The sequence below is a fragment of the Humulus lupulus genome, chromosome 1 (genome assembly GCF_963169125.1).
Source record: "Humulus lupulus chromosome 1, drHumLupu1.1, whole genome shotgun sequence".
NCBI lineage: Eukaryota > Viridiplantae > Streptophyta > Magnoliopsida > Rosales > Cannabaceae > Humulus > Humulus lupulus.
Window position 1 is genome coordinate 58,578,586 of NC_084793.1, and position 19,982 is coordinate 58,598,567.

At 35.9% G+C, this 19,982-nt stretch overlaps 1 protein-coding gene and 1 non-coding gene across 2 annotated transcripts; one reads left to right on the forward strand and one right to left on the reverse strand.

Annotated features, from left to right (window-relative positions):
- Window positions 1-11,741: 11,741 nt before the first annotated feature.
- Window positions 11,742-11,848, forward strand: LOC133813101 (small nucleolar RNA R71). Its single transcript, XR_009884145.1, has one exon. It is a non-coding gene; the product is annotated as a small nucleolar RNA R71 (small nucleolar RNA).
- A 5,334-nt stretch (window positions 11,849-17,182) lies between these two features.
- LOC133793005 (pentatricopeptide repeat-containing protein At3g49740) lies at window positions 17,183-19,761 on the reverse strand. The gene has a single exon (XM_062230762.1). It carries the CDS (start codon window positions 19,691-19,693, stop codon window positions 17,486-17,488), a length of 2,208 nt encoding a protein of 735 aa, XP_062086746.1. The 5' UTR covers window positions 19,694-19,761; the 3' UTR covers window positions 17,183-17,485.
- Window positions 19,762-19,982: the final 221 nt, after the last annotated feature.

The following is a 19,982-nucleotide window of genomic DNA, read 5'->3' on the forward strand; positions in this document are numbered from 1 at the left end:
GTTTTGAAGAAAGGAACAAGCCTGACTATGTTTGTAAACTCACAAGTCGTTGTATGGTCTGAAACAAGCGCCTTCAGCTTGGTTTGAGAGGCTCAAACACACCCTTATATGCTGGAATTTTAGTAACTCCAAGGCCGACAACTCACTGTTCTTCTACAATGATGGGAAGACAATGATATTGGCACTAATATACGTAGATTATATCATAATATCTAAGAACAACATAGAGAAACTCACTAAGTTCATTTCAGTTCTTAATAACCAGTTCACGTTGAACTATTTGGGGCCACTTTAGTTTTTCCTTGCAATTGAAGTGTTTCGAGATGAGATCAGACTATATTTGACGCAATCCAAATATGTTGAGGAGTTGCTTCACAAGTATAATATGAGGAACTTGAAGCCGTGTCTCACACGAATAGTTGCAGGAAAACCAATTGTTGCGGATTTTATAGCTACGCAAGTATACGTATTTGCTTTTATAGTTTATTTTGGTAAGACCGAGTATCGTCCCATAGAGACTAAATTATCAATTACAAAATAATTAATTCCTAGTTTCTATTTGGCTAATGAAAACTGGATTTGTGAAATTTAAAAACAAGAAAGCATAAATAAATGAAAATTGCAAAAATCAACTAATAACAAGAACACGATGATTAAATTCACTACTGAAACAATTCATAATTATAATCTTCTCTATTATCCACTCTATTATTCTTTAATGCAATTACTACTGAAATTCTTCTCACTAAAATGATAGGCATACAAAAGTATTAACTATTTAAATTAAGAAATAAAAAACTCGACCTAATGTGAATTCCCCATATTTCTATGATCAATTCAAACAATAGGAAGCAATAAATACAGCCCTAAATAACATAGATCAATTTGATACTCTCATTCTAAATTGAAATCAACGTCTACTCAAATTTAGCATATTCAAATCTCACTTTTCATATTTGGATTCAAATTCATAAATCATAAGTAAAAGGTGCGCAATCAATCACATACACAATAAATAGAAATTGAGTAAATTTCAGATGAGGAAGAAATAGATAAATGCATTAAATCATATTAGAGTTTCAAGAGAGTCAATTAGAAACCCTAATAATAAAATTAGTTCATCAACATCACTAATCAAAACATAAACATAAAAATTGAACATAATTCAAATCAAGAGATAAAGGAAAAGAACTCTAGGTTTTGTTTCTCGTCTAGCCCCTTCTTGCTTAATCAGATCTCCAGGTTCCCCTTAAAAAAACGTAATTAAGAAAGCTTTTAATATTCCCTAATTAATTCTGGTGAAAAGACGAAATTGGCCTTTAAAATTTCCCTAAATTCAGCTTCCTTGTCTTGTCTTGTTAGCACACCCTCATGTGATCCATTTGACATCAAAGTTACCTCGAACTCTCCAATTTGTCTACAGGCTAGCCAGATATCATCTTTTTTTTTTATCATTTTTTGCTTTATTCACTGCCACTTATAAGTGAAACCAATGCAACCTGAAACAGAAATGACAACAAGCATAATACTGCACTACACAAATAAAATAAACTCAAATACTACCTAAAACACACCCTAATAATAGTACGAAACTGAACCTAACAAACTTCCCCAAACTTAACCTTTACCCGCCCTCGAGTAAAGAACTCTAAGCAATCCTAAATACGTAAAACAACCAAACAAAGATGAATCAAGTTGACAACAACAAATCAAGCCTCCAAATTATGTATATCATGCTCATATAGTTTTCAAAAATCTAGCCATCTTGATAATCCAGAATTTCAATCAAAATATTTCTTCAACTCACTCAAGTCCAAGCAAATGTATGCTCTCCTAACCATGATCAATAATAACATGCATTCGAATCCATTTAAACTTACCAAATTACTCACCACAAACCATAATTTTTTTATCTCATATGCTTGCATCACTTACTACTCCCCACTAATGTAGACAATTCATGCTTAAGAATCAATAGGACTTTTATAGGTTAAAAACCACCCAAACCAAACTTGATATCCACATTACAACCCAAAGACAATCCCATTTTTTCCTTTTCTTTTCTAAGATTGAGAAAATTCACACTTACAATTTTTTTTTTTCAAACTACACTCCCCCAAACTTGTTTTTCACTGCATGTTCAAAAAAAGTGTAATTTACTTTTCAATTTTTTTTTCTTTTCTTTTAAATATTTCTCAAATTTTTTTAATAATTTTTTTTCTATCGATAACACCCAATCCAAACTACACCCCCCTTACAAAAGCAATCCACAATCATCATTCACTTATATGCTCATGGTAATTATTCAAGGGAAGGAAACATAATAAAGTTTTTCAAGTATACTCAAAATAGGTGTCACAACAAAGAATTTAACGTTAAGCTCAAAAAGGGCAACTAGGGATTAAATTAATCGAGATTGGCTTGAAAGGCTCAATCGTTCCAAAAATTGCCTAAATCACCTTCCTAAACATGCATTATCTAGGATTTCGTCTCAAGTAGCAAGCAAGCAAGTTCTAAGCATAATCATCCATCTTTCCTCAAACTAAAATTTAGCAAGCATAAATATCATCAAATGCACGAGATTTATCTAAAGAACATGATCAAGCTCTCAAATATTTGAATGGACCCAAGCAACTTAAAGAAACATTCAACCAAGCACACATATTTGTTTCAATTTTATGGTTTCATTTTAGCAAACTATACAAGTAATTCAATCATTCATTATCATCGGCTAATCATTATCAACTTGATTGAACAAAAACTCTAAACACCCTAGACACAACACAACTTGAACAAAAACAACATAATATTTCACAAAAATAAAACAAAACAAAGACTAACACAGACAACCTACCCACTATATACAAAAAAAAATCTCTTCCCCCAAACTTGTCAATACATTGTCCTCAATGCACAAATATAGTAAAAGAAAGGAAACTTACCCAAACTTCGACATCAGCTTCAAAAAGAAGGAGGTGGTGGTGGATTCGGGGATGGAGGATACTGTGGTGGATAAGGAAAATAATTGTGATCTGTCTCATTCATCGACCAACGTTGAACCAAGACATTCAAACGATCCACCTGATTAAGCTCATAGTCATGTCGTCGACCCATGTACAAATGCATATTTTGTTGGGACTGGATAAGATATTGATTTTGTTGCATAATGTATTCCAGACGAGAATGGGTGCCTTGTGTTCCAGAATCAATGGGACCACCAACAGCGAGCAATGGCGGGTCAACATGCATAGGATCATTCTGTGGAACAGATACATTGTCAACATTAGCATTAACAGAAGGATCCCGATTCTCTTCTGGTGATTGATTGCCCATTCTATGTTGCCTTGCAGCTTGAGGCTGTGGGAGTAGTGCAACAATGGGAAGAGGATAATCTGCTACAATAATATGAGAGTTGCAGCCTCCTCTTGAATATTAGTGGTATACTCGGGCACATTATGAGCGCGACACAAATCATTAATAAAAGAGCCATGCTCAAGACTTCATGTTGTAGTGCCACGAGATATATGCTTGATACTAGTTGGGATAGCACGCCCAAGATCCAAAGAAAGCCCTTTCATTATCGCATAGACCATAATAACTCGCTGAACAGGAATGGTGGAAAAATGACTCACTGGGAAGAGACGACCATAAACAAAATATGTCCAAGCATGAGCTTCCCAATTAAATTGACACAATGACATAGTTTGTGGCTCCTCATTCTTCATAATCCATTGTGCCCCTAGGAAACACACTGTAGCAGCCACTTCCTCATAATCAAAATCAGTAGCAAGGAAATTATAGTACTGATCACCGGCGTCAGTTAAAGAAGTAGTCCAAAAAATAGCATTAATCGAACGATGAGTGACTTTCACTTAACTCCTTTAAAAATGACTTTATTCTTAAGATCTTGTGGATAATTTGCATAAAACTCATATACTAGGGACTTGTTAACATCAGTCAATATCTCTTGTACAAAATTAGCCCATCCTCGATGTGCTATGTTAGCCCGTATAGGCTCATAAATGGGGTCCTCATATGGCTCACGTTGAAACTCCATACCTCTTTCAGGAATCACAATTTTACGACAAAATTTTTCATATCTATCTGCTACATCTTTACTAACAAAATGATTAGTGTCATAATCTGGTGGAGGTGAGGGGTCTCTTCGACGTCGAGATGATGATGCCCATTATTCCTTGTTTTTGGCCCCATTGTACACAAATCACAGCCCTTACAATAAAATAACAATCACCTAATACACCACCAATCCACAAAATTTTCACAACAATTCTACTCAAATTTTGGCAGCACCTCCCCTTATTTTTCTCCCTTCCCAAAATAATAAGAATGCATAATATACCCCACTAGCAACTGTTATCACAATTAAACACAAAAAATCCAAAATTTCTCTTCCAAAATCTTTAGATTCACCCCAAAAATTGATTAATAAAGATTAGCATTTCAGAAAGAGTGAGGGAACCTTGCTTGATGATGCTCCATAAGCAAAACCTGTGAGGATGAATCCTCAAATCAACAACCGATAATAGGAGAAGCCATTTTCGAATTGGGGATTAGGGCTTGAATTTAGAGTATGTTTAATATGTGGAAGCGAGGGGTGATTATGGAAGGATTTGAGTGAGATTGAAGGTAAAGTGGGTGGTTATTGCGGTAGAGAGAGAGAGAGAGAAAAAAAAACTGGAGGTGAAGAAGAAAAATGAATGAATTTGGGGCAATTTGAAGGTTTTGGGGTTTTTTAAATTTGGGCTTGATGTAGTACCTGGGCGCTATCTGGGCGAAATTTTTTTTCTCTCGAACATCATCAATGTGGAGAGCTACTTACCAGCGCTGGGGCACTATATCGAAAAATTCTAGGCCTCTCTAGATTGTTCTCAGCACTGGGGGGCCACTTTCCATCACCTAGGCGCTAGGCCCTAGAGTAAAACCCTTTTTTTTTTTTAATTTTCAACGGTTCAAACTTACAAAGAAAAAAAATCCAAAATTGTCCAAAATTACAAAAGCTAAACCAACACTTATTGTTCAAAACTAAATGAAACATAAAATAAAGTAAAATAAAACAACTAAAATGATGGGATGCCTCCCAAAAGTTTTGTCATTAACGTCATTTAGCCGGACGCTAAACTCCTCTTCAAATGGGCTTCAAGAGGATAACGGACTTGCACTAATCAAATGAACCTCCCAAATACGGCTTCACACGTTGTCCATTGACTTTAAACGTCTCGTCACTTTTATTCTTCAATTCTAAAGAGCCATACGGAAATACCTTCACCACTATGTAAGGTCCTGACCACCTAGACTTTAATTTACCGGGAAAAAGTTTCAACCTTGAGTTAAACAGTAACACTTGTTGTCCCGGTTGAAATTCCTTGTGAACAAACAAGGTTCTTGCCATGCCAAGCTTTTGTGCGTTCCTTGTATATTTTTTTATTCTTATACGCCTCGTTCTGAAACTCATCAAGTTCATTTAGTTGCAACAACCGGTGTTGACCCGCTGCTCTAATATCCGTGTTCAACTTTCTCATGGCCCAATACAGACGATGCTCTAACTCCACTAGAAGATGACAAGCTTTCCCAAAAACCAACCGATACGGAGACATTCCAATCAATGTTTTGAATGCAGTCATATATGCCCATAATGCATCATCAAGTTTCTTGGACCAATCCTTTCTTGAAGAATTCATTATCTTTTCTAAAATGCTCTTGACTTCTTGGTTTGAAATTTTCATTTGCCCATTAGATTGAGGATGATAAGGCAAAGCAGTGCGATGATGAACACCATAACGAGCTAATTGAGCTTCAAATTGCTTGTTACAAAAGTAACTCCCTTCATCGCTAATGATGGCTCGATGAGTACCAAATCGGGTGAAAATATTCTTGTGAAGAAAATTCAAGACAACCTTTCCATCAATAACTTGAGTTGATGATGGCTCAACCCACTTGGACACGTAATCGACAACGAGCAATATATAGTGATTGTTGAATGATGATGGAAAAGGGCCCACAAAATCAATCTCCCACACATCAAACTATTCCACTTCGAGAACATCATTCAATGGCATCTCATTATGTCTAGATATATTCTTGGTGTGTCAACATCGATCACAAGACTTCACAAAAGTATTTTCATCTTTAAATAATGAAGGCCAATAGAAACCACATTGCAATACATTTGTCGTTGTACGAGTTGCTCCAAAATGACCCCCACAACGGAGCGTGTGACAGTGAATCAGAATTGACTGCATCTATTCTTCTGGAACGCAGCGACGAATTATTTGATCCGCACAATGCTTGTATAAGATTGGCTCTTCCCAATAGTAATGCTTAACTTCAGCATGAAACTTCTTTAATTGTGTTCTTTACATATCGGAAGGCACAATCTTCGCACTAGGAAATTGACATAATTGACATACCAAGGTGCATTAGCTTTGTCAATCACCCGAAACAATTTCTCATCGGAGAAATAGTCATTGATTTGCACATTCTTAGTAATTTGATTTTCTTCAACTTCGAGCCTAGACAAATGATCCACTACAAGATTCTCGGTACCCTTTTTATCTCGAATCTCCATATCAAATTATTTGAGTAATAAGACCCATATAATGAGTCAGGGTTTGGCATCCTTCTTTGTCATGAGGTACTTGATAGCGGAGTGGTCCGTGTACACAATCACTTTATTGCCAATCAAATACGGATGAAATTTATCAAAGGCATAGACAATGGAAAGAAGTTCTTTTTCTGTGGTTGCATAATTCAATTGGGCATCATTTAAAGTTGGACTAGCATAATAGATGGTCTGAAATACCCTGTCCACTCGATGCCCAAGAACCGCTCCAACCACATAGTCACTAGCATCACACATATGCTCAAATGGAAGGTCCCAATTAGGTGCACACATAATAGGTGCTGAAATTAATTTCTCCTTAAGAGCTTTGAAAACGTTTAAGCATTCTTCATTGAAATCAAACGAGACACCATTCATTAATAAATCTTCGATAAAACCCTGCGTGACCTTAGAAACTTCTCACTCCTCTAACTGAAACTGGAGGTGGCAAGTTCTCAATAGTAGCAGTCTTGGCCCGATCCACCTAAATGCCTTGTGTTAAAATGTTATGTCCTAAGGCAATCCCTTCTCTCACCATGAAGTAGCATTTCTCCCAATTTAGAACCAAATTTGATTCTTCATACCTTATAAGTACTGCTTCTAGTTGATCCAAACATTCATCAAAATCAGACCCGAATACTGAGAAATCATCCATGAAAATTTCAATACTTTTCTCTACCACGTCGGAGAAAATAGCCATCATACACCTTTCGAAAGTAGCCAGCTCATTACAAAGACCAAAGGGCATCCTTCGAAAAGTGAAAGGTCCATAGGGGCATGTGAAAGTTGACTTCTTTTTATCCTTCAGAGCTATGGAAATTCGGTGATAACCCAAAAATCCATCCAAGAAACAATAATAACTATGGCCCGCAAGTCTATCGAGTATTTGATTGGAAAATGGTCTTTTCTCGTTGCCTTATTTAACTTGCGGTAGTCAATACAAATCCTCCATCCTGTCACAGTACGAGTAGGAATAAGTTCATTGTTCTCATTTTTCACCATAGCCATTCCTCCCTTCTTTGGAACTACTTGTACTAGACTCACCCATGCTGTGACAGTCAGAATCTAGTGATCCCTAGGGGGAAAGACCGAGTAAAAAGTTGTGCAATCCCACACCGCTCGGGGAAGGTCAAGTGTGATGATTCTAAGACTGTGTAGGTATAGGACTACAAAGTTGAAGAGGGCTTAAATGGATTGATGGGTGCTACCTATGCAAGCAAGATGCATCTTCTTTTCGGTAGTCCATCACTTGAGAACTCCAAAGTTAAGCGTGCTTAACCTGGAGTAGTCTCATGATGGATGACCTCCTGGGAAGTTTTCCCAGGAAGCGTGTGATAACTCTATGATTTAGAGTTATTTTTATTAACTTTGAACTTGAATTTTGGGTGAAAAGAGTAATGAGTGTGATGTTATTTGTAAGTTTGTTTAGTTTTTACCTTTCTTCTCTAGTTAGTGTGTTAATGCAAGAGTCTTGTGATTTGTTGGTAGTAATTGTAATTATTTATGTAAATCTTTGTGTTTTGTCATTCAGGAAAGAAACCTTCAAAGCGTCAAGGGAAATTAAAGGAATCAAGAGACAAAAGGGGACAAAAAGGGAGCATTGCTGCTCGGATGCTGTAGGCCAGACTTGTAGCAATTCTGGGAAAAAGAAGACTGACGTGGACAAAAGCCAGCTGATTTTATTTACTGACCTTAGCGCCTATGTGGCACCCATTTTTAGTGAATGAAGTTAGCTGGCTGAGGTGGCAAGAGGAAATGGACCAAAGATGAAGTGGGGTTTTCTAATTAGGGTAAAAGGATGGTACCCAAAAGGAGAGGCAGCCGTAATATACACCAGAAACAGAGAGAGGAAATAGGACAGAAAAAATCTTTCAGCAAGAAGAGTACAGAGAACAAAACCAGAGAAATACACACAGAAAAAGGCATTACCTACAAGAGGAGAATCACGACCAAGGAAGGAGGAGGACTCTAGAACCCGATTCTACTCTTCTCTTTCTTCTATATTTCCTTTTCTGTAGTGTATAATCTTGATACTATAATTTGTGAACTGAATATTGGTTATGGATGAACAATTTCTGTTTTGGATTGTAATTTTCAGTTTAGACATGAACTAATCACCTTGAGATTTGGGTGGCTATGAACCTTATGTGATGAAGTATTAATGCAATGCATGAGTTTAGTAATTTGCCTTTGTTCATTCAAGTGAAATTAATGTTTAACGATTGTTGATTGCTGGCCATAACTAACAATTAAACTAGCTAGATCTGATTTTGGAAGGAATCTATCTAGTGGAATCAACTTGAATGATGCAAGAGAAATGCCATGTTTAGGTAGTTCTTAGTAGTGAAATAGGAATATTTTGCTACCTTGTATAACCTGAGATTTGGTGAATAAATGCATGTTTTACAACCTGATTTGATATAGGAATGTGTTGAATTAAGTTGTGGAATTATATCAGTAGGTTTTGGAAAAAGCTTACTGGCTTAGTGTGAAATTTGTTAACTCTGTGCATAATTGCTGAGCGATTGCTATAACAACTGGGCAGATTAACATAGGGGGAAATAGCCATCCAAATCTAATTGTTCACATAGATCTTCTCTCAATTAATTTTTCTGAGTTCTTCATTTTATTTTAGATTAAAATACGTATACCCATTTAATTTTAGATTCATACTCCAATCATGTTCTTAATTTTGTTATCTTATTGTTAAATTGTTCTTTAGTTGAATTTTACATTTATTTAGTTTAAAATCCCTGTGGAGACGATACTCATTTACAGTTTACTACTTGTGCGGCTACGTATACTTGCGTATTTTAATTGCTATAATTTTTGCAACAGCGTGCGAGTGAGGGAAAAGCACACTGGAAAGACTTGTGTTGGTTTGCAGAGCCAGTCGTCATTCCAGGAAGCAGCCATAGTGACATGGGGCATTACACATGCACTGTCAGAAATTGGATAGATTAACCCGACATCTAACCATTTAAGAATCTGCTCAAGTATGACTTCTTTCATAGTTTGGTTGAGTCTTCGCTAAGCTTCTATAGATGGCCCACCATCCTCTTCCATCAAGATTCTATGCATCATTGTTGAAGGGCTTATCCCTCTAATATCTGCCAATGTCCAACCAATGGCTAACTGATGAGCTCGTAAAACCCTCAGTAACTTCTCCATCTTTGTTTTAGAAAGTGAAGCGGATACAATGACAGGTAAAGTCTCTTTCTCACTCAAATAAGCATAACACAAATGATTCGGCAGAGACTTCAATTCCAACTCTAGTGACTGCTCAATGGATGGCAATGTTCTTTCTGGCCCTTGTTCCAGCTCTTCAAACTTCTTTTTGTATGTCTGGTAAGAATTTATCCACTTGACATATTCCCTCATCTTGACATCATTATTATCTTCCTCGCCACCTGTTAAAACCACCTCTAAGGCATCACTGTTCCACCTTCTTCCCGAAACTACATTATAATTCACATCAATGCTATAACAACTCTCACTCGCACTCGGATAAGACATTGCCTTAAATACATTAAAAACCACCTCATCCCCTTGAACACTCAATCTTAACTCACCCTTTTGAACATCAATCAGAGCCTTCCCGGTAGCCAAGAATGGTCTCCCAAGAATAATGGGGACATTAGAATCCTCTTTCATATCTAGAACAATGAAATATGCTAGGAAAATAAACTTGTCTACCTTGACTAGAACATCTTCAGTAATACCCCTTGGATGCTTGATTGATCAATCTGTGAGTTGAAGAGTAATAGTAGTAGGCTTTGCTTCACCAAGACTGAGACGCCAAAATACTGACAAAGGCATAAGATTAATACTCGCTCCAAGATCACAAAGAGCATGTTCATTCAAATCTCCCAATAGAACAAGGGATTGTAAACTCCCTGGATCTCGAAGCTTTTGAGGAAGCTTCATTTGTAGTATTGCACTGCACTCCTCAGTGAGTGCCACTGTTTCATAATCTTACATTCTCCATTTCTTAAACAAAATTTCTTTCATGAATTTGATGTAACTGGGCCTTTGTTCCAAAGCTTCAGCAAATGTAATGTTAATGTGTAGCTTTTTAAATACCTCAAGAAACTTGGAGAACTGTTTATCAAGAGTCATATTTTGGAGTCTCTGTGAATATGGAATTCTGAGATCAAGATCAGTGCCAACCGGTTGAGTCTTCTCCTTGGATGCTAGGTCTTCAGTAACCTTTTTTTCAGCTTGTGGCTCAACTATATCAGATTTATCCCCATCTTCTTTCTTCTTTTCTTGAGTCCCTTTAGGTGAAGGACCCTCATATTCTTTCCCACTTCTTAAAGTTATTGATTGACACTGTTCCTTAGGATTAACCACAGTATTACTTGGCCAGTTCCCCTGAGGCCTATTATTCAACATGCTAGCCAACTAACCCACTTGTGTCTCCAAATTCCTAATGGAAGATTTAGTCTCTGTCATAAACTGAGTCTGGGTATTTTTCAGAGTCAACAATGCAACTTGCAACTCATTTGGCTTCTCTTGAGGCAATGGTGGTCTGAATTGTTGGGAAGATGACGCTTAAGGCATAGATTGTTGTTGCTGCATGTTCTGAGGCACATTCTACTGATACTGACTCTGAAACTGTGGTTGTTGCTCCTGATTATTTCTCCAAGAAAATTTAGGATGATTTCTCAACCCAGAATTATAAGTGTTGGAGAATGGGTTATTGTAAGGCCTCTGAAAACTCCCTATTGGTTGAACCTGAGCCTGGTCCATAGGAACATTGTTCTGAGGATAAATTTTTGGGCACTGATCAAAAGGATGAGGACCCCCAAAAATTTCACCCCTAGTGTGCATATGAATAGCATTGGCTGACAGCGCGGTTTGTTGCAACTGCTTAGTTAAAGAAGCTACCTGCGTAGTCAAATCAGTGATAGCATCAAGCTCATGAACCACATTTTCTTTTCTGTTACCGGTGGTTCTCTTATCAGACCACTAGTGATTATTCATCACCATATCCTCTAGCAACTCATATGCTTCAGTATCACTCTTGCTCATAAATGCCCCACCAGCTGTGACATCGATAATCATACGTGTAGTACCACATAGCCCATTGTAAAAATTGTGGACTAACATCCACTTCTCAATCCCATGATGGGGACATTTCCTCTGCAACTCCTTGAATATCTCCCATGCATCATACAGAGAGTCCTCATCAATCTGATAAAAATGATTTATTTCACCCCTTAATTTAGCATCCTTCAAGGGGAAAAGAACTTAGCAATAAACTTCTGGGAAAAATCTTGCCAAGTAGTAATAAAGTTGGTCTGAAGAAAGTTCAACCAGCTCTTGGCCCTATCCCTCAGTGAGAATGGGAATAACCTCAACCTTATAGCATCGTCTCTCACCCCATTCATCTTTAAATTGGCACACAACTCCAAAAAATTAGCCATGTGCATGTGTGGATCTTCAGAGGGTAACGCACCAAACTAAACTATACCCTGAACCATTTGGAGGATTGCCGGATTAATCTCAAAATTATTAGCGGTAACAGTCAGTGGTCTGATACATGTCTACACCCCCATAACCAGTAGGGAGTACATAATTCCTCAAACTACGAACGGCGAGATTCTGAACTTGTGCCTAAGCTGGCGCTACTAGTGGCGTTGCCAACACTCTTTCATTACCATTATTCATCCCATCATCATTGTTAGTGTTATCAGCCATGTCAACAACAGAGTGCTCAACCCTCTTATTTCTATGGTTCTGCATGCACACCTTCTCAATCTCAGGATTAATAGGAACATTACTATCTGCTCCCCTCCTTCTACGCATATAACAAAATTACCTGAAATAGAGATAAACAAATGCAAGAAAACCAAGTTAGAAACGTTTTACCAAACAACCTAATTAGAAATGAAATTAACTATTTTTATATTGATAATATTTTTTCATCCCTCAACAATGGTGCCAAAACTTTGTTGCGAAATTTATAGCTACGCAAGTATACGTATTCACTTTTATAGTTTATTTCGATAAGACCAAGTATCGTCCCACAGAGACTGAATTATCAATTACCAAATAATTAATTCCTAGTTTCTATTTGTCTAATGAAAACAGGATTTGTGAAATTTAAAAACAGGAAAGTATAATAAATGAAAATTGCAAAATAACCTAATAACAAGAACACAAGGATTAAATTCACTACTGAAACAATTAGGAATTCTAATCTTCTCTACTATCCACTCTATTATTCTTTAATTCAATTACTACTGAAATTCTTCTCACTAAAATGATAGGCATACAAAAGTATTAACTATTCGGATTAAGAAATAGAAAACTCGACCTAATGTGAATTCCCTATATTTCTATGATCAATTCAAATAATAGGAAGCAATAAATACAGCCCTAACTCACATAGACCGATTTGATACTCTCGTTCTAAATTGAAATCTACGTCTACTCAATTTTAGCATATTCAAATCTCACTTTTCAGATTTTGATCAAATTCATAAATGATATGTAAAAGGTGCGCAGTTAATACCATACACAATAAATACAAATTGAGTAAATTTCAGATGAGGAAGAAATAGATAAATGCATTAAATCACAATAGAGTTTCAAGAGAGTCAATTAGAAACCCTAATAATAAAATTAGTTCATCAACATCACTAAATCAAAGCATAAACATAGAATTTAACATAATTCAAATCAAGAGATAAAGGAAAAGAACTCTAGGTTTTGTTTCTCCTCTAGCCCCTTCTTGCTTAATCTGATCTCCAAGTTCCCCTTAAAAAATGTAATTAAGAAAGCTTTTATAGTCCCTAATTAATTCTGGTGAAAAGACAAAATTGCCCTTGAAATTTTCCCTAAATTATGTTTCCATACAAACTCTAGTGTAGGGGTGCCATGAGGTAGCGCTGGGGAGCTATAAAAAAATCACAAAACATGCTCTCTGGAAAACAAAAAGCGCTGGGGCGTTGAAATGTAGCGCCTAGGCGCTTTGACCTCTATTAATTTATGCTCTCTGCTTCTTGACAGCGATGGGGTGCTAGTTATGGCACCTACGCGCTATGTCTATATTTCTTCTTCGGCTCATTCCTTGTCTTCTTAGCACACCCTCATGTGATCCATTTGACATCAAAGTTACCCTGAACACTCCAATTTGTCTTCAGACTAGCCAAATGTCACCTTTTTTTTTTTTTATCATTTTCCACTTTATTCACTCCCACTTATAAGTGAAACCAATGCAACCTGAAACAAAAATGAAAACAAGCATAATACTACACTACACAAATAAAATAAACTCAAATACTACCTAAAATACACCCTAATAATAGTATGAAATTGAACCTAACACCAATGTCACTAACTGATGGAGAAAAATTTGCAAACCCGACAGTCTATCGTAGTGTTCTTTGCGCCCTACAATACTTGTGTCATACACGGCCTGACATTTCCTATTCAGTGAATAAGTTGAGCCAATTCCTACAGGCACCAACAATAGCTCACTAGAGTGGAGCAAAGAAAGTCTTGCGATATTTAAAGGGAACGATTGATCATGGTCTTCACCTTGGCTACAATGATAGATTGTGTCTTATGGGTTACTCGAATGATGATTGGGCTTGATGCCCGGATGACAGAAAATTAGTGGCTGGGTATTGTGTGTATTTTGGTGATAATCTTTTGTCATGGTCATCAAAGAAACAAGTTGTGGTATCTCGCTCAAGGATTGAATCTGAATACAGAGCATTGGCTCATGTTCATAAAGTTTCCTCTTCAAAGTAAAGCTATTACATGGTGTGATAATGTGAGTGCTAGTGCCCTTGCAACCTACCCCGTGTTCCATGCAAGGACTAAACACGTTGAGATTGATGTACATTTTGTGCGAGACAAACTATTGAAGAAAGAACTTTAAGTTAGATATGTCTTATCAGCTCATCAGGTAGCTGACTGTCTAACAAAGGGACTGTCAAATGCAAGATTCCAGATGATGATTGCCAAACTCGGAGTGAAGGCATCACCCCTTCATTTGAGGGATGGTGTAAAGAAATGAAGTCAACTGCCATATCAGGAGGTGTATGCCTAGTCAGAAGCCGAGTCAGCATGCTACCTTCTACAACATTCTACTGTGGTCCTCAACAATTCTCTCATGATTGTGATGAAAAGTTTGTTAGCATTTTATTCCCTTTTCTGTTATGGACCACTGATACGTATAATGAGCTAATAGCTCTACCATTGTATATTGATTCTAATATAAATTCAATAGTAGTCTCAGTCATAATCTGATCTGAGATTTTTCATTTTTCACTCCTGTTTACATATTCTATCTCTATGTTCCGTTGATGATATTGAAAATTTTAATATACAATATATATTGATGTTATTGCTGGAGCCGTGCTCATGCACACGTTTACATAGAGAATAAATTATGTGAACCAATATTATTAGGCATGGAACCATTAAACTAACCAATATTATTATTATTATTATTATTATTATTATTATTGCAAGATCTTAATTTCACTAGACTTATTGTTGGGTTTTATGCCCTTTATAAAACCACATTTTTTATGCAATTAATTCATTATCAATAAAGTAGTAGAAATTATTTTATTTAATTAAATTGCATTGTTTAGATGTTTTATTACATGATTAATTATTATTAATACAAACGTATATAACATCTCGAACATATGTATAGTTACAATTATAGTGATTTGGTCACAGTGGATTATAATTGTAATTATATGTTCAAAAATATTTTGTCCTAAGATTAAATCAGTACACTGGATTTTTAGTTATTAGGTAATCTACGATAAGATCTACTTACATATCTAGTGTGATATCCTATCCAAGACATTGACCAAATAGATCAGACAGATGTATTTTGTTACATTAGGCTGGACTGATATTGATTATTGATAAGATAAGTAAGTATCGTTATTATCTAAGCTAATTATATCATATAAAGTTGATCATAGGTCAATTAAATCTTAATTATGAATGATTAGTATTCTGCTAATTGTATTATTCAAGTCTTTTGATTTGTTCGTTACGAGTTTACCCTACGGACTAGCTTATACTTACATATTGGAAATTTTGTAGTATAATTGAGCGGGAGTATTTATCATAGACATGAAATTTATAGCTTATGTTTAAGAAGTGAAACGATAATTTCCTTATAGCTTGCTTCAAGTGTTAAATGATAGAGTACTCATTTACGTAATTAAGTTTACGAAAATATCATTTACAAGGAACTTAGTGGGAGTTAAGGATAAAATACCAATGAGGGGTAAAACGGTAATTTGCACCTATCTCATTAGTAGTTCATCTACAGAGGATTGAATGACGGTTATGGTTATAACAATAGATAACGTATTTACATTTGGTGTAAAGCGTTCTATGAATTCAAGAGTGCAATTTTGAATCTATAGTGGTATCACAATGAATTAATAAAGTTCTCACGGTAACTTATTGGAGCTTGAATTCATGGATCCATGGTCCCAATGTCATTTCTTATGAAAAATGAACCTAGTACTCTTGAATAATTAATTATAAAAAATATCATATTGACTTGATCAATGAAAATAAATAATGTTAAATTATTTATTGATATTTTGTGAGAAAATAAATAGAAGAAACTTTGAAGTTTTTATTGCAAAATCTCAAAAAGAGAGTATTATAGTCAATTGGAACAATTTTGTTAATATTGATAGATTTGTATTAATATTAATAAAATGAATTAAATAAATGTCAAAATTAAAATTGGTTAATTTTTATAAGTATTTAATTAATTATAATTATTAAATAATTAAAAATAAAATGGGAAACTAAAACTTATTTTATGTCCTAGCTAATTGTTTATATATATTATTGTTATAGAATGCATTAGGTTAGATGAATTTGACAAGGTAAAAATTCACTTATAATATTTTATACGTGGCCACTCACTCTCTTAGAGATTCTCTTCTCATGTGTTGAGACTTGCCTACACAAACACTAGGTTGTTTAAGAGAAAGACTTGGAAGACTATGATCTTGTTTCAAAGAATTTCAGATTCCTTGCAATTCCTAGCATTCAACAAAGACAAAACATTAGGGAATTTAAATAGTGTAGTCATTGTTCTGTTACACATCTTGTAAATACTCTAATAATTTTATTATTGTATTTACGTATCCCTATACTATTCACATATTTATTTTATGCTTTATATTGTTTTGAATATATATACATAGCATACATAAAGTCTTATATAAATGATATACTACACCTATAAGCACAGTTTCTTTACAATAAAGAGCTTGAACGCGTGTGATCAGAGTTCATTTTTTTAGAATGGCTAGCTGTGGCAAGGTTTTTGAATGTATATAATATATATGGGAAAAACACGTTTAAAAGAGATAGAAAGAAAAAGGATAAAGAGGCATATTTAATCTGTTTGTAGTTATGTAAGCATGCTTGGTTCAGTTTTGCTTCCTTGGTTGTTTCTGATTTGCAGGTGGAGCAGGTATTGAATTTCGTGTAGAGTGATCAATTCTCTACAGACAGCGACTATATTAAACATTGAGAAAACCAACTTACACATACCTTTAACTAGATTTGGTTCATTAATATGATGATAAATTACATATCTATATAAATTAATTACCATTAAGGGGTGGTTACATATACAGGACTTTAAAGATTTCCCATCATTAGTACTTCCTCTTGAATTGGCACAATGATGGTTTCCTAATAATTTCCCTGTCAAATTAGGGAGTTCTGTTATCAATCTCTCTCGAGAGCCATGTGACTAATATGATGAGCTCAACACTTGGTTAGATACTCTACACAAAAGATGTTGGTTCAAAGAAACCCTTTCAACCTAGAGAAGCTTTCTTTGTTGTTTTATGATGCAATCCAACTACAGCCAGGTTGCTTTGTCATCCTTGTTCTTCTAATCATTTCCCTCGTGTCAGCTGCTTCTTGCCACTGATCTGCAGCCGCATAAATATTTGCTAACATCACGTAAGCTGTAGGATTATCTTTCTCAGTTTCAAGAAGAATTCCAGCAACTATTCTTCCAAATTTCAAATTACCATGAGCTGCACAAGCACTGAGCAATGCCCACCATATATTTGAATGTGCCTTAAGATGCTTACTATCGGTAATAATTTCAGCTTCATCAAGATAGCCACCACGGCCTAGAAGGTCAACAATGCAAGAGAAATGATCTAATCCAGGTAAAAGACCATAATCATTCACCATGTAATTAAAAATTCTTATACCATCATCAACTAAACCAGCATGACTGCAAGCGGAAAGAACAGCTGTGAAGGTGGCCTGATCTGGTTTGACCCTATAAAAGCCTTGCATTGCCTTAAAGCAACGTATAGCCTCCTCTCCTTGTCCATGTTGTGCATATGCGGATATCAGAGCATTATACGAGACTGTATCTCTTTCAATCATTGCATCAAATACTCTCAATGACCACTCTAAAACCCCACATTTGGCATACATTGTAATAAGTGCATTACCAAGACATGTTTCCGGACAAAACCCAGATGTGATGACGTAGCCATGAACTTGTTTACCTTGACTTAAGGCTGAAATGGATGCACAACTACTTAGAACAATGGTAAAGGTGTATACATTTGGCATGATCTTTGTCATCAACAACTTGGAAAATTGTTTTAACCCATCCATGGGAAATCCATTCATTAGGAACCCAGAGATCATCGTATTCCATGAGACCAAATTTTTGCAATTGGTATCTTCAAATATTTGATATGCAAGATTCATCTTCCTATGTTTACAGTATGCCGAAACTAAGGCATTTGAAACTTGAGATTTAGTGATAAGCCCAGTTTTGCATACAAGAGCTTGAGCCATTTCCACAGTATCAACAAACTCTGATTTTGCTAACAAACTGCCGAAAGTAAATTCATCTGGTTTTATTCCTGCCCTTTGCATTTCCAGGTAGGCCATGATACCCAATGTGCCATCATTCCCTTGAAAGAAACTTGATATCATACTATTCCATGAGACAGTATCCTTCTTTCCTAATCTCTGGAAAACCATGCGAGCTGCATTCAAATCCCCACAACTAGAATACATGGTCATTGCAGCATTGCTCACAGCAGTGTGAGCTTCAAATCCTAATTTAATAGCTTCAGCATGTAGTTGGTGAGCAACTCTAGCAACTGTACATGAGCTAAAAACACTGACAAAAGTCAACTCAGATGGCCTCAAACAAACAAAATGCATCTCTTTGAACATTATCAAAGCATCCTCATCTCTTCCCACACTTGCTAAACCATCTATCATCACATTAAATGTAATCCCATCATATACCAAAGCATCGGCTTCACCAAATACCTTATATGCATCGACAACAATTCCACAGTTAAAATACATTGTAAGCAGCGCATTAACAACAGAAGTTCTTCCTAGAAACCCAGTTTTAATCACTAACAAATGCACTTGTCTCCCAAAATCCAAAGTCTCTACACAACAGACGCTCAAAACACTAGCAAAAGAGTAATTATCGTGCCTAATACCCATCTTGTGCATTTCACTAAAGTAAAGCATAGCAACCTCATCATATCCATTACTCGAACACCCAGTAATCATCGCATTCCAAATGGCCACATTACAGAGAGGCATTTTATCGAACAACTGGCAGGCATATTCAACACGCCCCAACTTAGTATAAGCTGACAACAGTGTCGTCCAAGAATAAACATCAGGGTTCTCAACTTCATCAAAAATCCAATTCACAGACTTTAGGTCTTCTGCTTTGGTGTAGAGCGAAAGAAGAGTGTTGGCTACATGAGGAAAGGCTTTGAGGCCTGTACGAATGGCGTGGGCGTGGATCTGGTTCCCGAAAGTAATGTGGGCAAGGTTAGAGGTGGCAGTAACGGCAGTGGAGATAGTGTAGTGATCTGGTTTGGGGCACTGAAATTGGGATGAGTGGATATGAATGAAAAGTTGGAGGGCATCTGAGTAACGCTTTGCGCGAGTGAGCTCTGCAAGCTTACGATTGAGCCTGAGGAGTTGGTGCGTGGAAGTGTCAGTTATGGTTGCAATGGTTTCTTTGTATAACGAAAACTTCATTAGAACGGACCAAAATCCTCCCTCCAAAATTGAGAAACTTGAGGAAATGGCAACTAGTAGTACTACTGAAATTAGCAAAATGGCATTTTATTTATTTTTATTTTTTTAGTTATTAAATTTTTTAAAATATAATGATGTGGCGTTAATGGCTATAAACATCAATACATAAATTAGAGGCTCCTAAGAGACTAATGAACATAATGAACTGTTTGGTATAAAAAGTTCACATTTTCCGTTATTACTAGGAAAGTTGAACATAATGTTATAGGATGAAAATTTACATCCTTGT

Coding starts and splice junctions, on each gene's coding strand:
- LOC133793005 (XM_062230762.1), bottom strand. CDS start 19,693: ATGAAGTTTTCGTTATACAAAGAAACCATTGCAACCATAACTGACACT.